The following is a 20,245-nucleotide window of genomic DNA, read 5'->3' on the forward strand; positions in this document are numbered from 1 at the left end:
GGCCATTTTTAGTGTTTTATTAAAGATATAAAGATACATAATAGGGTTGTTATAACACACATTAAAGCACTAGGATACAAACGGAGTAAAGAGTTGGTCTCGGGAACAGTCTCTCAAACTTATGATTGTCTCTACACTGTACATGGCTGGTCTCCACTATGGCCTCACACACTTATAAACAAATATGCAACAAAAAATATATAAGTAGCTGTTGTATGGTATTAAAATAATGCGATATTCTTTTAAGTAATGTTTTCTTAAAATACTGAAGAAGATAGGTTAGAAGAGGGTAAGAAGAGAGGCAGTGATTCACTACAGTGGGAAGCCAGGTGAGGAAAGGCCCCACCTGGCATCTTCACACTGGTGGAAGGGGGGACACAACTCACTGGAGTGTGCCCCTCTGAAGGTGTCGTTACTGAGGGGATGCGGCCTTGCTCTTCCCGCCCTTGCGGCCGCGGCGTTTCTTCCCACCACGCTTGTGATGGCGTTTGCGGCGCCAGCGTCTGCGGAGTGCGGCCGCCTCCTTGCGGCTGATGATCGTCTCTGCTCCTGACTTGACCTCAGCTAAGTCGGTGCCGTCGCCGTGAATACCGTCGTCCCCTGTGAAGGCGACGTAGGCTGAAACAGAAGATGAGGCTCCTTTACCACCCCGACTCGAGGAGAGGTCACCTGACTCTAGTGGGAATGTGTGAGGGTGCTGGTGAGCCAGTGGTAGCCCTGGCTGGGTGCCTGAGGTCACCACCGTACGAGTCACACCGTACCGTCTCCGGCTGGTGCTGGTTCTGGTCGTTGTACTGCTCATGCTACTTCTGCCTCTGCTTTTCAAAATCTCGCTGTTTACATCGGTACTTCCCGGCACTCTTTCCTGAACGCGGGAGAAGTGATACTCATGTCGTCGGGTACCAACCCTTCCCTCGCCCTCCACACCACCATCAAGGGACCTGAGGCCCTCAGCTCCGACTATGAAGGGCAGAGGTGCTGGCCTCACCTTGTCAGCGACTGTGTCTGTGTGTCCTACTATGTCTTGTCCATATGGATGTCCCACATAGCTGAACTTGCCCCCCTCGCTAGTCACTGGCCGGACAGAGTTCTTGCCTTGTGCGGAAGAGTTGGTAGTGAAAATGCCCAAGCCATAATTGGAGGGTGAGAGGTCTATCTGCCCGCCGGGCTGAAGGCCTCCGAGACTGGTGGAGTAGTTGTAAGAATACCTCCGAGAAGAGGAGAAACCATGAGCCCCGCCGGTGTTAGTGTCAGGGTACCCAGAGCCTCCCAGGTGCCCAGAGCCTCCCGGGTGCCCAGAGCCTCCCAGGTGTCTAGAGCCTCCAGGGTGCCCAGAGCCTCCCGGATGCCCAGAGCCTCCAGGGTGTCCAGAGCCTCCCGGGTGCCCAGAGCCTCCAGGGTGTCCAGAGCCTCCCGGGTGCCCAGAGCGTTCAGGGTGCCCAGAGCCTCCAGGGTGACCAGAGCCTCCAGGGTGCCCAGAGCCTCTAGAATACCCAGAACCTCTATGGTCTCCAGAACCACCATGATGCCCAGAACCTCCATGGTGCCCAGAGCCTCCAGGGTGTCCGGAATCTCCATGGTGCCCAGAGCCTCTGTGGTGCACAGAGTCTATAGAATACCCAGAACCTCCAGGGTGTACAGAGCCTCTATGATGCCCAGAGCCTCCGGAATGCCCAGAGCCTCCGGAATGCCCAGAGCGTTCAGGGTGCCCAGAGCCCTCGGAGTAGCCAGAGCCACTAGTGTAGTCAGACCCAGAGTCAGAGTCAAGAGAGTAACCAGAGCCTGACAAAGAGCCTCTGGAATAGTTTGATCTACCTGAGTGGCCTGGTACAGGTGAGTAGCCTGTCACACGGGAGTAGCCTGATCTTCCAGACAAGTCTGATCTTCCAGAGTGACCAGACTCAGCAGGATATACCACGCCCGGTATACCTGAGGAGTCTACTCCAGAGCCACGTGAAATAGCATCATCGGGGGAGTCAGGTCTGCCATGTCCTAGAGAACGCGAAGCCTCCTGCCTTGTCCTTGTAGCTGAGAGGTCGTAGGTGCTCGAAAGAGAGGAAGAGGGAACATCGGCGCCATGCAAGTCAGGACGACTACGGCCTGAAGAGGCGGAAGACTGAGGCGAGCCGCGATGACGAGGTACTTCGATGTCGTCCGCCTCGCCTTGGGTCACTTCGGCATTAGATGCAAAGGTCGAAATAGCTGAAGAAGAGGAAGCAGAGGAAGGTTTATATGAAGGAGACGCGTACGATCCTTCTCGGACCGTGTACGAGCCTTCGGTGTTCTTATTAGGCATGCGGGTGTTGAGAGAAGATGAACCGTATCTGTCTCTTGGACCGGATTCAGTTGCCCCACTACGCTCAGAGCCATCATGCGGTTCTCTTCCACGTGGTGGGGACCTATTGTGAGAGTCCCTTGAGACAGAAGAAGAACCGTCCGTCCTAAGACCAGGTTCAACAGACTCAGAACCATCAATCGGTTCTCTTCCACGTGATGGGAGCCTACTGTGAGGTTCTCTTGAGACAGAAGAAGAACTGTCAGTCCTAAGACCAGGTTCAGCAGGCTTAGAACCATCAATCGGTTCTCTTCCACGTGATGGGAGTCTACTGTGAGGTTCTCTTGAGACAGAAGAAGAACCGTCAGTACTATAACCTTGTTCAACAGGCTTAGAACCATCGTATGGTTCTCTTCCACGTGGTGGGAGCCTACTGTGAGGTTCTCTTGAGACAGAAGAAGAACCGTCCGTCCTAAGACCAGGTTCAACAGACTCAGAACCATCAATCGGTTCTCTTCCACGTGGTGGTAATCTACTGTGAGGTTCTCTTGAGACAGAGGAAGAACCATCAGTACTAAGACCAGGTTCAACAGACTCAGAACCATCAATCGGTTCTCTTCCACGTGGTGGGAGCCTACTGTGAGGTTCTCTTGAGACAGAAGAAGAACTGTCCGTCCTAAGACCAGGTTCAACAGACTCAGAACCATCAATCGGTTCTCTTCCACGTGGTGGTAATCTACTGTGAGGTTCTCTTGAGACAGAGGAAGAACCATCAGTACTAAGACCAGGTTCAACAGACTCAGAACCATCAATCGGTTCTCTTCCTCGTGGTGGGAGCCTACTGTGAGGTTCTCTTGAGACAGAGGAAGAACTGTCAGTACTAAGACCTGGTTCAACAGGCTCAGAAACATCGTATGGTTCTCTTCCACGTGGTGGGAGCCTACTATGAGGTTCTCTTGAGACAGAGGAAGAACCGTCGGTCTTTAGACCAGGTTCAACAGGCTTAGAACTATCGTATGGTTCTCTTCCACGTGATGGTAGCCTACTGTGAGGTTCTCTTGAGACAGAGGAAGAACCATCAGTACTAAGACCTGGTTCAACAGGCTTAGAACCGTCGTATGGTTCTCTTCCACGTGGTGGTAACCTACTGTGAGGTTCTCTTGAGGCAGAGGAAGAACCATCAGTTCTAAGACCAGGTTCAACAGACTCAGAACCATCAATCGGTTCTCTTCCATGTGGTGGTAATCTACTGTGAGGTTCTCTTGAGACAGAGGAAGAACCGTCAGTACTATGACCTTGTTCAACAGGCTTAGAACCATCGTATGGTTCTCTTCCACGTGATGGGAGCCTACTGTGAGGTTCTCTTGTGACAGATGAAGAACCATCAGTTCGAAGACTAGGTTCAGTTGTCTGTGGGGCGTCATATGGGTCCTGGCTACTTACTGGAGGTCTATTTTGAGAGACTTTTAAAACAGAAGATGAACCGTAGGCGTCTTTAAATCCCGGTTCATTGGCTGTTGGCCTATTCTGAGAGACTTTTAAAACAGAAGATGAACCGTCGGTGTTCCTAAGTCCCGGTTCAATTGGCTCTGGGTTTCTTCGACGCGCTGATGGCTTACTTTGAGGAACTTTTGAAACAGTGGATGAACCGTAGATGTGTCTGAGATCCGGTTCAACGGGGTCTAAGACATCGTGTGGTGCTCTATCACTTGTTGATGGCCTATTCTGAGAGACTTTGGAGACAGAAGACAAATCGTCGGTGTCCCTTAGATCCGGTTCATTGGCTGATGGCCTATTCTGTGAGACTTTTGAAACAGAAGATGAACCGTAGGCGTCCTTAAGTCCCGGTTCATTGGTTGATGGCCTATTCTGAGAGATTTTTGAAACAGAAGATGAACCGTAGGCGTCCTTAAGTCCCGGTTCATTGGCTGATGGCTTATTCTGAGAGACTTTTGAAACAGAAGATGAACCGTAGACGTCCTTAAGTCCCGGTTCAATTGGCTCTGGGAGGTCATACATGTCCCGGCCACTCGCTGGTGAGTTACTGAGGGAATTCAGTGGGGCTTCTGATTCACGTGCTGAGAATCCAGAGCCTTGGAGGTGTGTCTCCTCAAGGGAGGTGGTGCCACCATTGGAGGCAGGGTTACTCCTCACGTCGTCTGGCAAGGAGGTCGTGCTACTAGTGGTTACACCTGGAGAGGAGGAGGAGGAGGATGTGGTCCTCCTCCTGGACTGCCCTCGTGAAGGCTTCCTCCTGACGGCACTAGCAGAGTTCACAGTACCTTGATGAAAGGCTGGAAGTCGGTTGTTGGGGTCTCCACCGTCCTGAGCCTCAGCAAATGTCACTTTCTTATATGTTCTATGAGAAACCCTCCTGGAGGTAGATGAGGAGGAGGCTCTTCCACCGCCTCCTGCTCCACCATTGTTGTAAGTGGTTGTGGTAACCTTCTTGACGGTGGAGTAGGTGTAAGAGTTCTCAGGCAAAAACACTTTATCGATGACGTGAATGACACCATTAGCACTCATGTGGGAGCTGAGTACCTCTTCGCCATTTACCTGTGAATACAAATATTAACATTAAAATAATGTTTCGACTGTTATCAAACATTGTAGCATACATTCAAGGGAAGCACAGGCGTAATCCTAGGAGATCTCGATAAACCTAACAGGCTCCTATTGGGTTTATCGAGGTTCCCGAAAACCTGTTCCCGAAAAATGGAACACATCGTAATATTAAACACATCCTGATTTGAAACTCTTCCTTGATTGATGTAAAACAATCCATGAGCACCACACTAGAAATAAATATCTCTTTGATATCCCTAGTCAGACTAAATATGTCCAAACACTCCATGCACATAAAAGGACCCAGTCTCTGGAACGCACTCACTGAATTAAAAAAATGTCGAACCTATGCTTTATTCAAAAGTAAAACCCAAAAGTACCTAATTATCTCCTCATAGTTCCTTACCTTGTTCTTCAAACTCACACTGTATCTTGTACTACCCTCTCACCCAATTTTAGTACTTAAGGTACGCAACAGCACCAGTATAATTAATTCAATCAGTTTGTATTGTAGTTATTATGTTGAAATCAAATTCTACTTCACTGTACCTTTAAGTTACTTTTACATTTCCCTGTTAGACCTGCCGAAACGCTGTGCATTTTAGTTTCTTTGCAAAAATGTAAGAACACCAATGTTATGTACTCTCACAACCCAATGTACCTGCTTGAATATAAATAAATAAACAATAGTGCAACATGGAATGAGTTCATTTTTATATCAACGAATCGTTTTTCGTTGCCTACAATTAAACAGAAAATGGAACTCAGCAACTTTCAGCTACAACTCAAAGAAAAGTAGTTAATTTAAATAACATTTTGTTTGTCATGCCAGTGATAGGAAGATTGATAGATTCACCCATAGGTACCTATCATAGCTAAAGGCAAAGCTGTTCATGCAGGTGTTGGCCAGACAGAACTGTTTGACAAACTAAGTGAGATGCAAAATATAAATTATGACATTCTTATACATTTTATTATTATTATATTATTTATGACCGCTATAAACCCATTCCTTGGAGAAAGTAAAAATTACGGAGTTTCTATTATTAAAATGAAATAAAATTGAAAGCACTAATGTGGGTGTCAAGACGATAAATTACATCAACAAATTTATTGGCATAAAATAATTATTGACTTATAAAATAATTACATTATTGATACTACAATAATTATATTATAGATATTACAGTAACTATATTATTAATATTACATTAATTTAATTATAAATTAAAATGCATAATCTGGCTAGCATTACGTCAATAACTAAAGATAATTTATATAAAACTGATATGTTTTGGTAACATGGTTTCGATAGGAATATAGGAACTCTGACGTTAATCAAGTTGATTAACATTGCTACGCTCAATTCTAGCAATACTTTGTAAGGTAAGATAAAAGTATTATTTTCATCAGTTATGTAAAATTTATGGACATCATCCATTTCATGAATTGGTAAGCTTAGATTCAGGTGATCTTTCGAACCTATAATAATTCATCCCGCTCTCGCACAAGACAGCACATATAGGACTTATTGCTTATAGTCACTATTTCGCTTATAAATAAGTATATATGTGACATATTCCAAGGCAATAACTCTTGTGACGGTAAGGAATCCCCGCAAACTATACTGATAACACATTATTGAATCTGAAACTTGCTTGAAATATTTTATGTTCCCGTGGAGACGATGAGTGACAATAACGTAGTTGAAGATATGACCAGACCATACACTAAAAAATGGAGAAACAACGACGTTTCGGTCCGTCCTGGATCATCATCAAGTCGTGTGTGAGGACTTGATGATAATGGTCCAGGACGGCCCGAAACGTCGTCGTTTCTGATACGTGGTTTGGTCGTTTATTTATTTATATATACAAGAAGGTACATTGGGTTTGTGGGAGTAAATAACATTGGTGTTTTTACATTCCTGCAAAGCCACTAACACACATAGCGTCTCATGCAGGCTCCTTAATCTAATAGATAATTATTAATAAGCACATTGTACATCATTAATAGATCATCATTTAAGTTTCCCCTTAACTGTATGGTGATCAATGTGTAAAAGTGTATATGCCATACAGAACCCTAAGTTGTACAAGTACAAAATATAATCATAATCCAAATAGTATTTTGTGGATTAATAAGTCTAAATATATTTAACATTCACAAAGAGCATTAAGTGATATTGTGTTGTATCACTTAACATATATATATATGTTAAATGGTACAATCCTGGGGCAGAACAGAAATGGTTGGGCACATTACCTCTCAACTAATGCTTCTGTTCACCTAGCAGTAAATTGGTACCCAGGAGTACCTATTTAATATACTATATGTACTGTCCAAATCGCTTCCACAAGTACTCTATAAACAGGAAGATGGGCTGCGATATAAGGCTAACGTAAATACATACACAGGCTGCCTGTCCCACGACAAAACAAATTATTAAAACGAAAGCAAAAATATTTATTCAGCAATCCTGTGAAATAGATTATGAGATATTACGTCAGTATATATAAGAACTTGTTTGGATACTATCATGAAAGTTTGCATTGTATAATACACTTGTAACACAAATGGACATTAAATTTAAGCCTATTTTCTTTGACGGTTTTGGAGATATTAAGAGACAAAAATAGAGCTGTGTTATAAACTTTCTGGAATAACAATTTAATCTGAGATTAATATTTTTTTTCTTTATTAAATAATATAAAATATAAAGATAATTTTTACATCAGTTTACAAGATAAAATATTGCATTTATATATAGTTTTTATAATTTTCAGTAAACCAAATGATTCTGAGATTATTAGAAGAATTCCAACGCGTTGTAACAGATATAGTTTCGAGTTAAGCTGACAGCAATTGTAGGGTTATTATAGTTATCCACACACTAGCTTGCTGATTAACAGTAATTGTAATTTAATCCTGGGAATACTCTAAGATTTAATAAACAAACGGAAGTAAATTTAATAAGCACAGGAAGTAAATATTTTTATGTATTTTTTTCTTTTAAAATATTAGTTAATTTAATTTTTCAATCAATGATGTTTTAAATTTAAAAAACAAAAATATCGTAAAGTGGATGTACAACTTAATTAAGAAACTTATATGTTATTATGCATTTGTGTTGTAGTTTCATGCAAAATTGTCATCTAGTCATAAGGTTCCAACTCCTGAGGGATACCCCTCACCTAAAAGATATCTTACTTAGCTTATTTAGCTTTGATGTCCAAAGGGATTGGAAGGATATCATACTAACTTAAGAAATACCATAATCATTTTAAATATACTATACTAACCTAAAGGATAATATAATCATTTTAAGAATACCATAATCATTTTGAGGATGCCATACTAACCTAAAGGATACCATAATCATTTTAAGGATACCTTACTAACTTAGTCACAGTAACCCAATGGATGCTCTGCTCACCTTAAGGATGTTATCGTGGGTCTTGGTGACATCGAAGGGTCCTCCCATGCCATTGATAGTGTAGATAAGTTTTCTTTCAAAGGAAGTTGAGGGAAACATGTTGACAGCGACGTGACTCTTGACCAAGTCCCTCACGTATTCCTCGTCAGTCTTCAGCCTCGACAGTGTCTCCTGCAGAAGGTTTAAGACTCAGTTGGAAATTTTTGCTGGAAAATTTGACTGAGGGAATGTTAGACTAGGAGAATTGACGCTAAATTTTATGTTCTCGTTCTATATACATTATAAATAAGGGTGTAGAGTAAAGGGAATTATTGAAGGAACGTGAAGTGATTAATTAGCATCTATGGGTAATTAGTAATAGTTTAAATAGGTTCCCCTGAGTAAGACAATACACTTAACAATAAAATAATTTGGATTTTTGTAAGTAGGAAAATCCGTTCATTTTTTGTTTATTACAACAAAACAAAAAGTCAAAAGAACTGATTTGTGAAGAATAAATCTGAACCTCCTTAACATTAGTAATTCTTCAGGAAGAGATGCTAGGAATCCATCAACAAAAAATAGTTTTTATGTTTATCATCAACTGGGTACGAGATTCAGATACTCACGTCAAGAAGACTTGTAGGGTAAGGACCTTTTTCACCTGGCCGAGGGACCTGAAGATGGCTCTTCACTTACCTGGCCGAGGGACCTGAAGATGACTCTTCACTTACCTGGCCGAGGGACCTGAAGGAAGAGTCGGTGGGCACAAAGAAGGTGTAGAAGGTCTCGTCTCCAGGTCCGAGACTAAGCATGGAGCTGCCCTGGGGGGTGACCGTGTCTATCGCCTCGAGGAATGTGCTGCAGGTAGACAGTTAGCGGCGTGAATAGACGCACAGATAAACACTTACTTAAATGGTTAAATAGACAGGAAGCCCTCCCAAAAAGAATAAACAGATAATCAGGTAAAAATTACATATTACTAGACAGGAAGATATACAGGAAAATATTGATTTTGAATCATTCAAAGACATCCACAATAAAAGGCAGAAATTACCAGGAAGGAGGGGGGGGGGGGAGAGGGACAACATCCCCTCCCTCCCTCCTCTGCAAAGGCTCACAACCCCACTAACTGTGGTATCATTGTTTAGTTGACTGGAGTGAGATCGTTGCCCGGATTCGTCAAGCATTTACGTGTCCACTTTCGAAACCTGTACATCTTTCAACGATAATAGTGGCTTTGTATGTATTAAACAGTAAGCTTTAAGGTTTGAAACGTTTACTTTGTAAAGTAAACGTTTCAAACTCTTCGAGAATGACTTTGAAACGTTGTAAGATCGTTCTCGATCCGATGTTTTTATTGTTATGAACAAAATAAGGTAATCGTCGTATCACTCCAAGTTCGTAAACTAAATGCAAACTAAGTAACCATGAAGGAGGAAAGATGTACTGGTTTCGTTGATGGATACTTAAGAGTTTGATTAATCCTGGTCCTGTTCACCAGGCCAGTGAAGGAATTGAGAGCTGCTAGTGAATGATAAGCTCCTGTAGGTATAGGGACATTTATCTCATCTGGATCATCGGGGATTTGAACCCGGGCCTGAAAAATACGAGACTATCAATTTCTCCACCAGGCCAGGATTCACTCACTAACGAAGAGTCTCAGAAGAACTTAATTGGTTCTAAACTGAGGTTTTAATCGCTTGTCTGTGACGTCATGCTTCACAATGACCTTTTTATCTATGAAATCTTGTTTTATTTGAACCACAACATAAATAATAGGCATTACGAACAAGAGAGGAGAGAAAGATTGAGACAAACAAAAACACAAAACAAAACAACATATAACCTCGCACAACTCACTTGAAACTGTGGTCAGGGATGGACCTGAGGATGTCCCCGACAGACTGGTTGGAGGGCACGATGACCTTGTTGATGATGTGGATGACGCCGTTCTGTGCCTCGATGTCCTTCTCCGTGATCTTGGCGTCCTCCACACCGAGGGCTCGACGCCACACCTGCAAGCGTACTGGATCCTTCTCGTTCAGGGACATGATGGCCTGAAGGGAGAGAGAAAGAGGGGCGTGATGCGGTGCTGGGCTGTCAATCGCACGAGTGTTGTTGAGATCGTCACAAGAGCTGACTGACTGACCTGCCACCAGCAAGTATACTAGAGTCATGCAGAATAATCAAGTCGCATGTACACTGAGAAGTCTATATGCACTTCTACTGCACATTTCTCGGTGCCGAAGACTGGTGAGGGGAAACTACGGGAAAATTGAGGGGGTTGAGTAGAATAAGTTGGAATATGAACTGGAGAGATTTTTCTTGTGGTGTGGGGAGCCGGTCGGCCGAGCGGACAGCACGCTGGACTTGTGATCCAGTGGTCCTGGGTTCGATCCCAGGCGCCGGCGAGAAACAATGGGCAGAGTTTCTTTCACCCGATGCCCCTGTTACCTAGCAGTAAAATAGGTACCTGGGTGTTAGTCAGCTGTCACGGGCTGCTTCCTGGGGGTGGAGGCCTGGTCGAGGACTGGGCCGCGGGGACACTAAAGCCCCGAAATCATCTCAAGATAAGAAGATAACCTCCTACATTTAATCCCTCCCTCGCTCACTACCTCCCTAACCGTCTCTCTCACCTGGTTATCGGTGATGGCGTTGGTCAGGTGGCGACCATAGGCCCCGTGGAACCGCACCAGCTGCCCCGCCAGGTCCAGATCCCTCCGGGCGGCGTTCAGCACGTCGGAATCGAGCGCTGTAGAAAGCATAGCAATGAAACAGATTAAATGAATCCGCTCAGACAAGGATGGTTGCATGAGAACCTGTCGTCTGGTGCCTAAACATTTAGCTGTCTCAGGATCAGATTTATAGATATATGTATATAGGCAAGAATAATCATAAAAACACGTGATATAGTTGTACGTAATATTGTTTTATTACGCCAATATATATATATATATATATATATATATATATATATATATATATATATATATATATATATATATATATATACAATGTTAGGATAGCATCGGTGACTTTATATATGGCTGATAATTGTGAGGAAGAATGTGTTATTTGAATATATTAAAACAGATTATCACGTAATCCCATAGAACGAGCCATTATTGACCCGACTCCCACGTGATGTCAAATTTGCTCATCATTTGTTCTCCCTGAACACTCTTAACTCCAGTGAAATTAATCAAAGACCTTACTCCAGAGTGACCTACTCCAAATGCCTTACAAAGGAATCTTGAGAATTAGATTTGTATGTTTCTCTCATACTTGTGAAGATCCTTTGACTCGTGAGAGTCACCCACCCAATTCCCCTAATGCCAGAAGGTGCTAAGGGGACCTACCATACCACGCTGCCTCGTCAGGAACGAAGAAGGTGTAGTCCCCTGTGTGGCTCAGTGTCTCCTCCAGCCCCGCCTTCTTCACCAGCTCCACGAAGGTGAAGAGCTTCCGGCTCTCTGCCAGCTCCACCAGGTTTTTGGCTGTAGGGGGAGATTAACATGTTAACATGGGAAGATTATGAGTGTGGTTGGGGTAGAGTGAACGTATATCTGGCTTCACCACTAATTGTATACCTGACTATACTGGTACTTGGTATATATCTGGCAACACCGGTGCTAGATAAGTCTTCGTCGGCTCGAAAATCCATTACAAAACATGTCATTTGGAACATAAGGAATCTCGTGACTAAACGCCAACATAAGAATTGTGAACATTCTCAATCTGACAGACCGAGTGACGGGTCATCCACTGCACCTACAGTTTTTCCTGTCTATTATTGTGTTAAGACATATGATAAAGCCATTGCAGGTGAAATGCCATCTTAAATAAAGCTTTAAGTCTCAACTTAAAGTTTTCCTTCCTCGTTATCAGCAACCAGAAGTGCAACATCGACTAGATTGCCAAGAGGCACCTCGATCTAGTTTAGTCTCTCCCGAAGAGCCTGTATATAGCAGCCTACCTCTGTCCGGGAGAAGAACGTCGTCAATCATGTGAATGATGCCGTTCTTGCCCAGGTTATAATTGCCCCTGAGCTTGGAGGTCTCGACGAAGGCTCCCTCGATGTCGCAGTTGAAGGTCAGCTTGTTCTCGGAGACGGTCTTGACCCGGTGCTCGCCCGTGATGGCCGACTCGCAGATAACATGAGGAATCACGTGGTTCTGGATCAGAGCTGTGGCCGGGAGAGGAGGGTTTTGAACATATGGATATTTCATGTATTTATTGCATAAATTATCCTTCTTACGGCTACTCGTTGGTGAAATTGATGATATCCTAGAAATATGACTTTTTTGGTAATGTTATTGCGTTATTACAGCTTTGTAACCATGTAAATATAGAATTACGTTCAGTGTTTGGCGGGAGATTAAGATGTTAACTGCGCATAAACAAACACGCGCTACCTTACTGCTCTTCCCGTCGCCTCTGTCAACCCAAAAACTACAAGTCCTAAACAGCATTTGACTGACCGAGCCTGGCTTCCCTGTCGTTGATGATCTTCTCCCTGCGAGACTCGGGCAGCTTTTGGAAGGCCTCGTCTGAGGGGGCGAGGATCGTTATCGAGTCCTGCATTGTTCGCAGGACGTTGATGTAGCCACTCTTCTCCAGGACCTCCGCCAGCACCGAGAACCGCCCGTCCTACGAGATGGAGAGTTCGATACATGAGATCGATACTGGTTCAATATAGATTCATGAGTACATAAACTGGTTCAAGATTGATACATAAGTACACAAACTGGTTCAAGATGGATACATGAGTCCACATACAGGGAAGGAAGAAGATTGATATACATCAATGATAAAAGTTTCCCCTGCGAGACACTAGATATGCAGGCCAACAACTGACCTGCATTATGCCGGATAGTGTACAAAGAACTGGGGAAACTATATAAATTAACTGACCTCTGTATGCCCGTCCCAGGAGATCAGGTTCAGTGGGTATACTCACGTTCAGGACCATGTCGGCCACGTTCTGCAGGATGCCCACGGAGGGGTCGAGAATGTTGTTGATGAGGTGAACGACTCCGTTCGTAGCGTGTTGGTCCTTGCGAATCAACAAGGCACAATTGATGGTGGTCATCTGTAGGAGACAAACAACCTGTTTGAATATTTTTTCTATTTTTTTTATTTGTTTAGACTTGGAAGCAGTGTGTCCACCGAGAGGATGGAACCCCACGAGACTCGTTTTGCACGAGTTTTCGAAAAAAAACAATAAATTGGTTACTTATTCCTGCAATAAGGCTTAATAATTGCAGTTAGAGTCAAACTGAGGGGTTCCCCAGAAGGCCATACGGGTGACATTTATGTTATCATGAGGGCCATACACCACAACTAATTGAAGTCATTTAATAAAAATTACAGCAGAATATTTTTTCTATTATATTATATTATATTATATACCAAATTACACTATCCTTTGTGTGGGCCGCAGGTGTGCTTGCAAAAGGCCGCATGCAGCCCGCGAGCCACATGTTTGACATGCTTTTATTTTAATTATTATTATTTATTATTATTAAAATAGACAACATTATACAAAATAAAGTACTTGAGCAAAAGTTAAAACCCCCAACTTGTAGTTGAGTAGAATGTAGACGAGTCACTCTCCAGGATGTGACGTCACAAAGTTGTCACCTGGTACACCAACGCTGTCAAATATCTCGCTCATCTCCGACAAATGTCTTTGAAATTAAGACAATATCTTTCAAATTAGTTATACCAGGCGACTAGTTACATTACACAAAGGCACCTTATACCCATTATATATATATATTATACACAAGGGCACCCGTGCCTAATTATATATATATGGGGAGGGCTCCTTACCCATTTATTCACGTACCAGGGCACCTTATGCCCCTTTATAAGGAAGAAAACGGGCGGTACGTACCCCATTAGAGTACTTGTTGATCCTGATGTTGTGACCTTGATGACGGGTCTCGGCCATGGTGTTGGACTGGAACTCCTCGCTGAGCAGCTTGGTGGGCAGGATGTGGTAGAGTAGGATGGGATTGTTGGGGTTGCCGCGGTACGACTCCATCTGGCTCCTAAGCGACCTCCGCAGGTTCTGGGGAAGAGGAAGAGGGGTGACTGACAAGCGCACGAGCATATAGGTACAACGTAAGAGTGACGGAATAGCTGCAGAAGGTCTCTCGTCTCATATGAGATTGTTCCTGTTAATGTCCAATGACTACTTTAAACTTGAAACAGTCCGGCGATCCCACGTTTATTCTGTCTCGTGGACAGGAACCAGAGGATAAAGAATAAGACGACATTATGTAAAAAATCACTCTCCCCACCCACTTCCTTGCCTTTTCTCCCCTCCTCTCCCTCACTCCCTCCCTTCCATTCACCCTCTTCCCTAGACACGTACGTCAAAGGCTTCGTTGGTCGGGGCGAAGAGTGTGTAGGCAGCTGCGGACTCCAGTTCCCCCGCCAGGCCGGACTCCCTGATGTACTGGGCCCATTTGGTGGCGCCTAGACTCTCCGCCGTCTCCAGCAGGTTCATCAGAGGTTTGACTGCGGCAGGGGAAGAGACCAGTGCATGAGAGAAAGCGTTGATGATTTATTGATGAAGATTAAGCCACCCAACAGGTGGCATGGGCATGAATAGCCCGTAAAGAAAGCGTTTTGGTTGAGTTTATCGTGTACTCGCAAATTCATCCTGTATGTTGGTGGACACCATACCAACTCTGTGTCCGGGGCTATAGACCCCCATTACCACTTTGTAAGTAGGGGCTGTACCCCCATTCCCATCCTGTGGGCGGTGGCAATAATGTTAGTCACATAATGGGTTCTGGATCTGGATCTTCAGTGTTGTGGGAACCGACCTGTGAGATTTATATTTATTTAATTTATATGAATTTATATTTACGTTAATTTATATACTTCGATAGCAATTTGTATAATGATAAGTGGACTGTATTTTATTTAATTTATATGAATTTATATTTACGTTAATTTATATACTTCGATAGCAATTTGTATAATGATAAGTGGACTGTATTTCTGCAATAATCTCACAATCTCACAAATCGATCCTCTACACATTAGGGGGGGTTTATTAAATTAATATATATGCAGCCAATCAAACTACATTAATAGCTACATACATTGATGAGGTTCCTTCTCTTATAGTACAGCAGGTTAGTCCACCAGGTATAACTAGAGTGTAGACACCAAATTATCCTCTTTGAGGTAGCTTCTATCACCCAGTAACTGGTGCACATAATCTTGCATCCTCGTCTTGACCTGTCAAAAGTGCGCTAGCTGTGAAGCCAGAATCCTATATATGACAAGCTATATCAGAGAAAACACTATACAGTACATGGAACATTAAAGACCTGGCTTAATTACCTTTAGTATGAGGCGATTTCGCGTTCTAACCGGCTAACCCTATATCCTGACATTAATGGCCATAAATGAATGATAAACGGGTTTCGGATAGACACTTAATTTGTATTTGTAGACAGCGTGTTGACAATGGTACACCTTTGGGTTCCATAACACTACGTCCAAGTAAATTTAACAGGAGCCGAATTTGCTCCCGTGTGAGCCTCTGGTCTCGTATAACAATGGCTGCCCTCCTTCCTCAGTCTGACGCCTGGCTTACATTGTCCAGATGTCCAAAGGTGATAGAAGGGTCACATTTACTCTACTTTAATATTGATAATTAAGTTAATTTATATAAGATGTTTTTATGATGGTAAAGTCCAAAGACTAATGTATTTAAGAATAATTCCCAGCAGAATAGCTGGTCAATTTATAATGGTATGTGGTGATGATATCCCGTTTTCTTTAGACGGTAATTCCACTACAAGTTACGTTTTCTATGGGTAACTTGTTTATACAACACAGCTCTTATCTGTCTGTATGATATTATTATTAAATGGTGTCGGATTTTCCGACATAATTCCCCAGGGGGCTGCTCACGGGTCGAAGTCCTATTTAGAACAGACGAACACCGATACTCCTCCTTCGAATTATTAGATTAATTTGATGTTAGTAGTTAGTAAGCACACATTTGTGCGTCTGTTCGTACAGGACGGATGTCCCGTACTAGAGTTGCAGGGGTTAGAAGTCTAATGCGATTTCATTTCCCTGTCAACTCTTGAAAGGCTAATATTCAAGCCTTATTACATATTATTTAACCCAGAAGACTGGATGTGATCAAGTACTACAGTCAAGTATGATTCAGGGACTGCAGTGAGATCAGTGACATTAGATATAACTTGAAGTTTCTTCAGGTAACTGGTCACTGATATATAAACACTGAGGCCCATGGAATACATCTTGATTAAATAATAAATGTATCAAATCAGTCATCAGATTTATTGGGGTTTAATTTAGTTAATTGATTCAGAAGACTGAATAGCTCATCATTAAAGTAAAGTATGGTTCTGAGACTGCAGTGGGTTCAGTGACATTGGTCGCAGTGACTTGTAGCTGTTTTAGGCTACTGTTCACTGATTTGCCACTGAGGCCTCATGAACTCATCTTCAGCTTCAAATGATGATACTAACATCAACCTCTGTTGGTATAGTCAGCTGTAATCTCCTTAGTATAATGCTACTGGAGAAATATAATCAGCTGACAAATTTAGATTTCTATTGGTATTGTTTATCTGCAGGCTTAGGTCTCCTCAGGTTTGATACTGGGCCTGAGAGTAATTTACCTCCTGCAGAGTTTAACATGGTTATACCCTGATATTTAGTAGGGCTACCGATGAATCGATGACAATAGTCTGTCCCTACAAGGAGACCGAAGTCAGTGAGGTGATCAGTCTTAATATTATCTGCCAATTTTATTCCTCTATTTCTCAGGAATTTGGCTGTTGCTCGCAGACCTTGAACTTGTAGGTCTACTGGTATTTTGTCCACCACAATGGCTTGTACTCGACAGACGTACCTGCCTAAGCGTACTGATGGTTGTACCACCTGGTAGACTTGAGGTCCTGCATCTGTTACAAACCCTGAGATGTTGAATGACATCTGGGCTACAGGCCTTAATTGTAATTCATCTGCCAACCTTTTAGTGATGTATGTTCTTTGGGATCCTTGGTCAAACAACCCACGGGTATGGACCTTGGCCCTCTTATTCAGGATGGTAATTTGGGCAGTAGGCAAAGTCGTATTACCTTTAGACTTTGCCGATTGGACACTCTTTGTTGGTTGCACCTTGCAGTACTGTACTGTGGTGGGAATGCTATCTTCCACCTTGGGGTTTGGAGACGGTGTTTTGGTGTCTCTGCACAATGCTGCATGGTGTTGACCTTTGTTACACCTATTACAGGTGTGTAATTGGGTATCACAGTCCTTGATGTTATGTTTCCTGAGGCACCTCGTGCAATGTTGCAAATCTTTGAGTCGCTCAACACGGGCGTCACTATCAGGAAAATTAGAGCAGTGGTACATTGAATGTTTCTCATTGCAGAACAAACATGTTCCATAGCTTCCTGTACCCTTTGGTGTCATGTTCTTGGGTGACACAGTAACTATAGGCTTGGAGGGTCCCACTGCATATACGCCCACACTGCCACTGTTCCACTTTGGTGTTGAATTATATTGTTTAGATTGATTTGGAGTACCTTTGGTACTCTGTGGTTTACTATTATTGGTTTCTGAGGGTTTACTTGGTGGTTTTAATTTGTCATGTGTTCGTAATTGATGAACTACTGACTTTAAACCTTCAGATATTTCATTCATAGATAAGATGCTTTTATTGTAATGAGCACTCATTTGTCTCAATATGTCCCTAGGTATTTTCTCCTGGACAATTATTTTCAAGACCCACTCAGCCCCGTTTGTATCTGCTGTCAGGCTGAGGGCATTGATCAATGATTCTACCTCCAGCTTGAAGACTTGGAGTGAATCAGCTGAAGCCTCCGGTGGGGGTAAATGCAACAGCTCATGAACTAAATGTGATGTTCTTACTTCTGGATCAGCATAATTATCCTTGAGGAGTTTTACTGCCAGATCATAGCCGTCATTAGTTAATCTCAGATGGGATACTACTGTTTTAGCCTCACCTGATAATTGGCCTTGCAAATAAGAGAATTTACTACTCTTTGGTAAAGATTGTTTTGAGTCTACAAGGTCAACGAATTTGTTCCAAAATTCGTCCCAATCTTCCTCATCTTTTCCTGAGAAAGTGGGTAAATTAATTGGAGGGAGTCGAGCTTCTGCTTGACTCGTATTAGATGCAACTGTTGTTGTTGTTGCTGTTGCCTTGTTCTGGGCAATTAATTTGACATAAGGCTGTAACGTGGCCTGAGTGTGATCTTCATAATTCGCAAGATCAACCATAATGTCGTCTATTTCTGTTTCTGATAAATTAGTGTTGGCAAGTTCAGCCACATATGTTGCTATTTGACATTTAATTTGCTCAAATTTACCTGCAGCTGCTTGATAATAGCTTTCCAGGTCAGCATAATCAACTGTCGATTGTTGTGACAAATCTTCACATTTCTTGATCTGTCTTGTTAAGTGGCCTTTAAGACCTGCAAGGGTTCTTTTCATTCTCCCTGCATTATCCATACTGGCTCGTTGGTGAAGCCTTGTGGGGCTTGTACTTGGGCTGCTCATAATACTGAACAAGCTCTGATGGTAGCCTAGGGTAAATTCTGTGGTCACTAGGCAATAATCCTACCTCTACTAGAGGTTAGCACTTAAAATTAATACACATTATATATATACAATCATACACACTAATGATTTGAGTGATAAACCAGTGTCACTGGAAGTACCTTTAGGTTAGCTCTTCTATATCACCCTAGGATGGTAGAGACACTAATTAATCACTCAAAGGTGTAATGATCATAAGTAATTTATTATATATACAACTCAACTCGAGTTGATAAAAATTACACCCAAAATAGGGTCTGGACCATTCATTAATGGTGCTAGGTTAATCAATATAGTACAACTGACTATGGTAATAATGGGACTAGGATGAACGATAATAGTTCAACTAGTCATATCCTACCCTGTTGTGGGTTGGCAATTAGTAAATATTATACTGTGATCACTAGTGCAATATATATGAAATAATTCTCTATTTGGAGAAATAATATACACAATTATTGATAATAGCCTCTTAATTAGCCTCTATGAAACTTCTAATATTATCAAGAAGTATTAAATATTATTAGTGACCTCGCGAAATAAAGTCCACAAAATTCGTAGATAATCTCTCGCGAAATGTAACACCACGAAATCCGTGAACAATATCGCGAAGATACAGTCACTAATTTGGCTGGATTCTATATTAGCGCTGTCATTTCACGAAATAACACGCCACCAAATATCTGTGGGTGTGCATGAAACCGCTGACGAAGCTGAACTGGGCTGAGGGAGGCTCCTGAGCTCCCACGAGGCTTCGCCGCTGTCTTTGACTGGCTGGCCTTTGTTTAAATAACACTGCACTAGTATATTTAATGAATCCACTGGATAACTGGTTCATCCGGTACTAAGATGACCAAATGTGGGTTCATAGGACCAAATATTCCGGTTCCGAAGGTCCAAATAATTCGGTTTCGAAGGACCAAATAATGTGGGAACCGACCTGTGAGATTTATATTTATTTAATTTATATGAATTTATATTTACGTTAATTTATATACTTCGATAGCAATTTGTATAATGATAAGTGGACTGTATTTTATTTAATTTATATGAATTTATATTTACGTTAATTTATATACTTCGATAGCAATTTGTATAATGATAAGTGGACTGTATTTCTGCAATAATCTCACAATCTCACAAATCGATCCTCTACACATTAGGGGGGGTTTATTAAATTAATATATATGCAGCCAATCAAACTACATTAATAGCTACATACATTGATGAGGTTCCTTCTCTTATAGTACAGCAGGTTAGTCCACCAGGTATAACTAGAGTGTAGACACCAAATTATCCTCTTTGAGGTAGCTTCTATCACCCAGTAACTGGTGCACATAATCTTGCATCCTCGTC

At 42.5% G+C, this 20,245-nt stretch overlaps 1 protein-coding gene across 2 annotated transcripts in view; it reads right to left on the bottom strand.

Annotated features, from left to right (window-relative positions):
* Positions 1–20,245, bottom strand: part of LOC123767665 (hornerin) — a 95,157-nt gene continuing 74,912 nt past the window's right edge. For both annotated transcript variants that reach the window (XM_045757523.2, XM_069310481.1), the window contains 11 exons: positions 14,641–14,786; positions 14,158–14,334; positions 13,219–13,350; positions 12,740–12,908; positions 12,235–12,444; positions 11,618–11,755; positions 10,895–11,010; positions 10,119–10,315; positions 8,990–9,116; positions 8,277–8,447; positions 1–4,831 (listed from right to left, as the gene is read on the bottom strand). In XM_045757523.2, coding sequence (XP_045613479.2) covers positions 413–4,831; positions 8,277–8,447; positions 8,990–9,116; positions 10,119–10,315; positions 10,895–11,010; positions 11,618–11,755; positions 12,235–12,444; positions 12,740–12,908; positions 13,219–13,350; positions 14,158–14,334; positions 14,641–14,786 — 6,002 coding nt within the window. In that variant the 3' untranslated portion in view covers positions 1–412. The remainder of the gene's footprint in view (positions 4,832–8,276; positions 8,448–8,989; positions 9,117–10,118; positions 10,316–10,894; positions 11,011–11,617; positions 11,756–12,234; positions 12,445–12,739; positions 12,909–13,218; positions 13,351–14,157; positions 14,335–14,640; positions 14,787–20,245) is intronic.

Source organism: Procambarus clarkii, chromosome 67, assembly GCF_040958095.1.
Source record: "Procambarus clarkii isolate CNS0578487 chromosome 67, FALCON_Pclarkii_2.0, whole genome shotgun sequence".
Taxonomy (NCBI): Eukaryota; Metazoa; Arthropoda; class Malacostraca; order Decapoda; family Cambaridae; genus Procambarus; species Procambarus clarkii.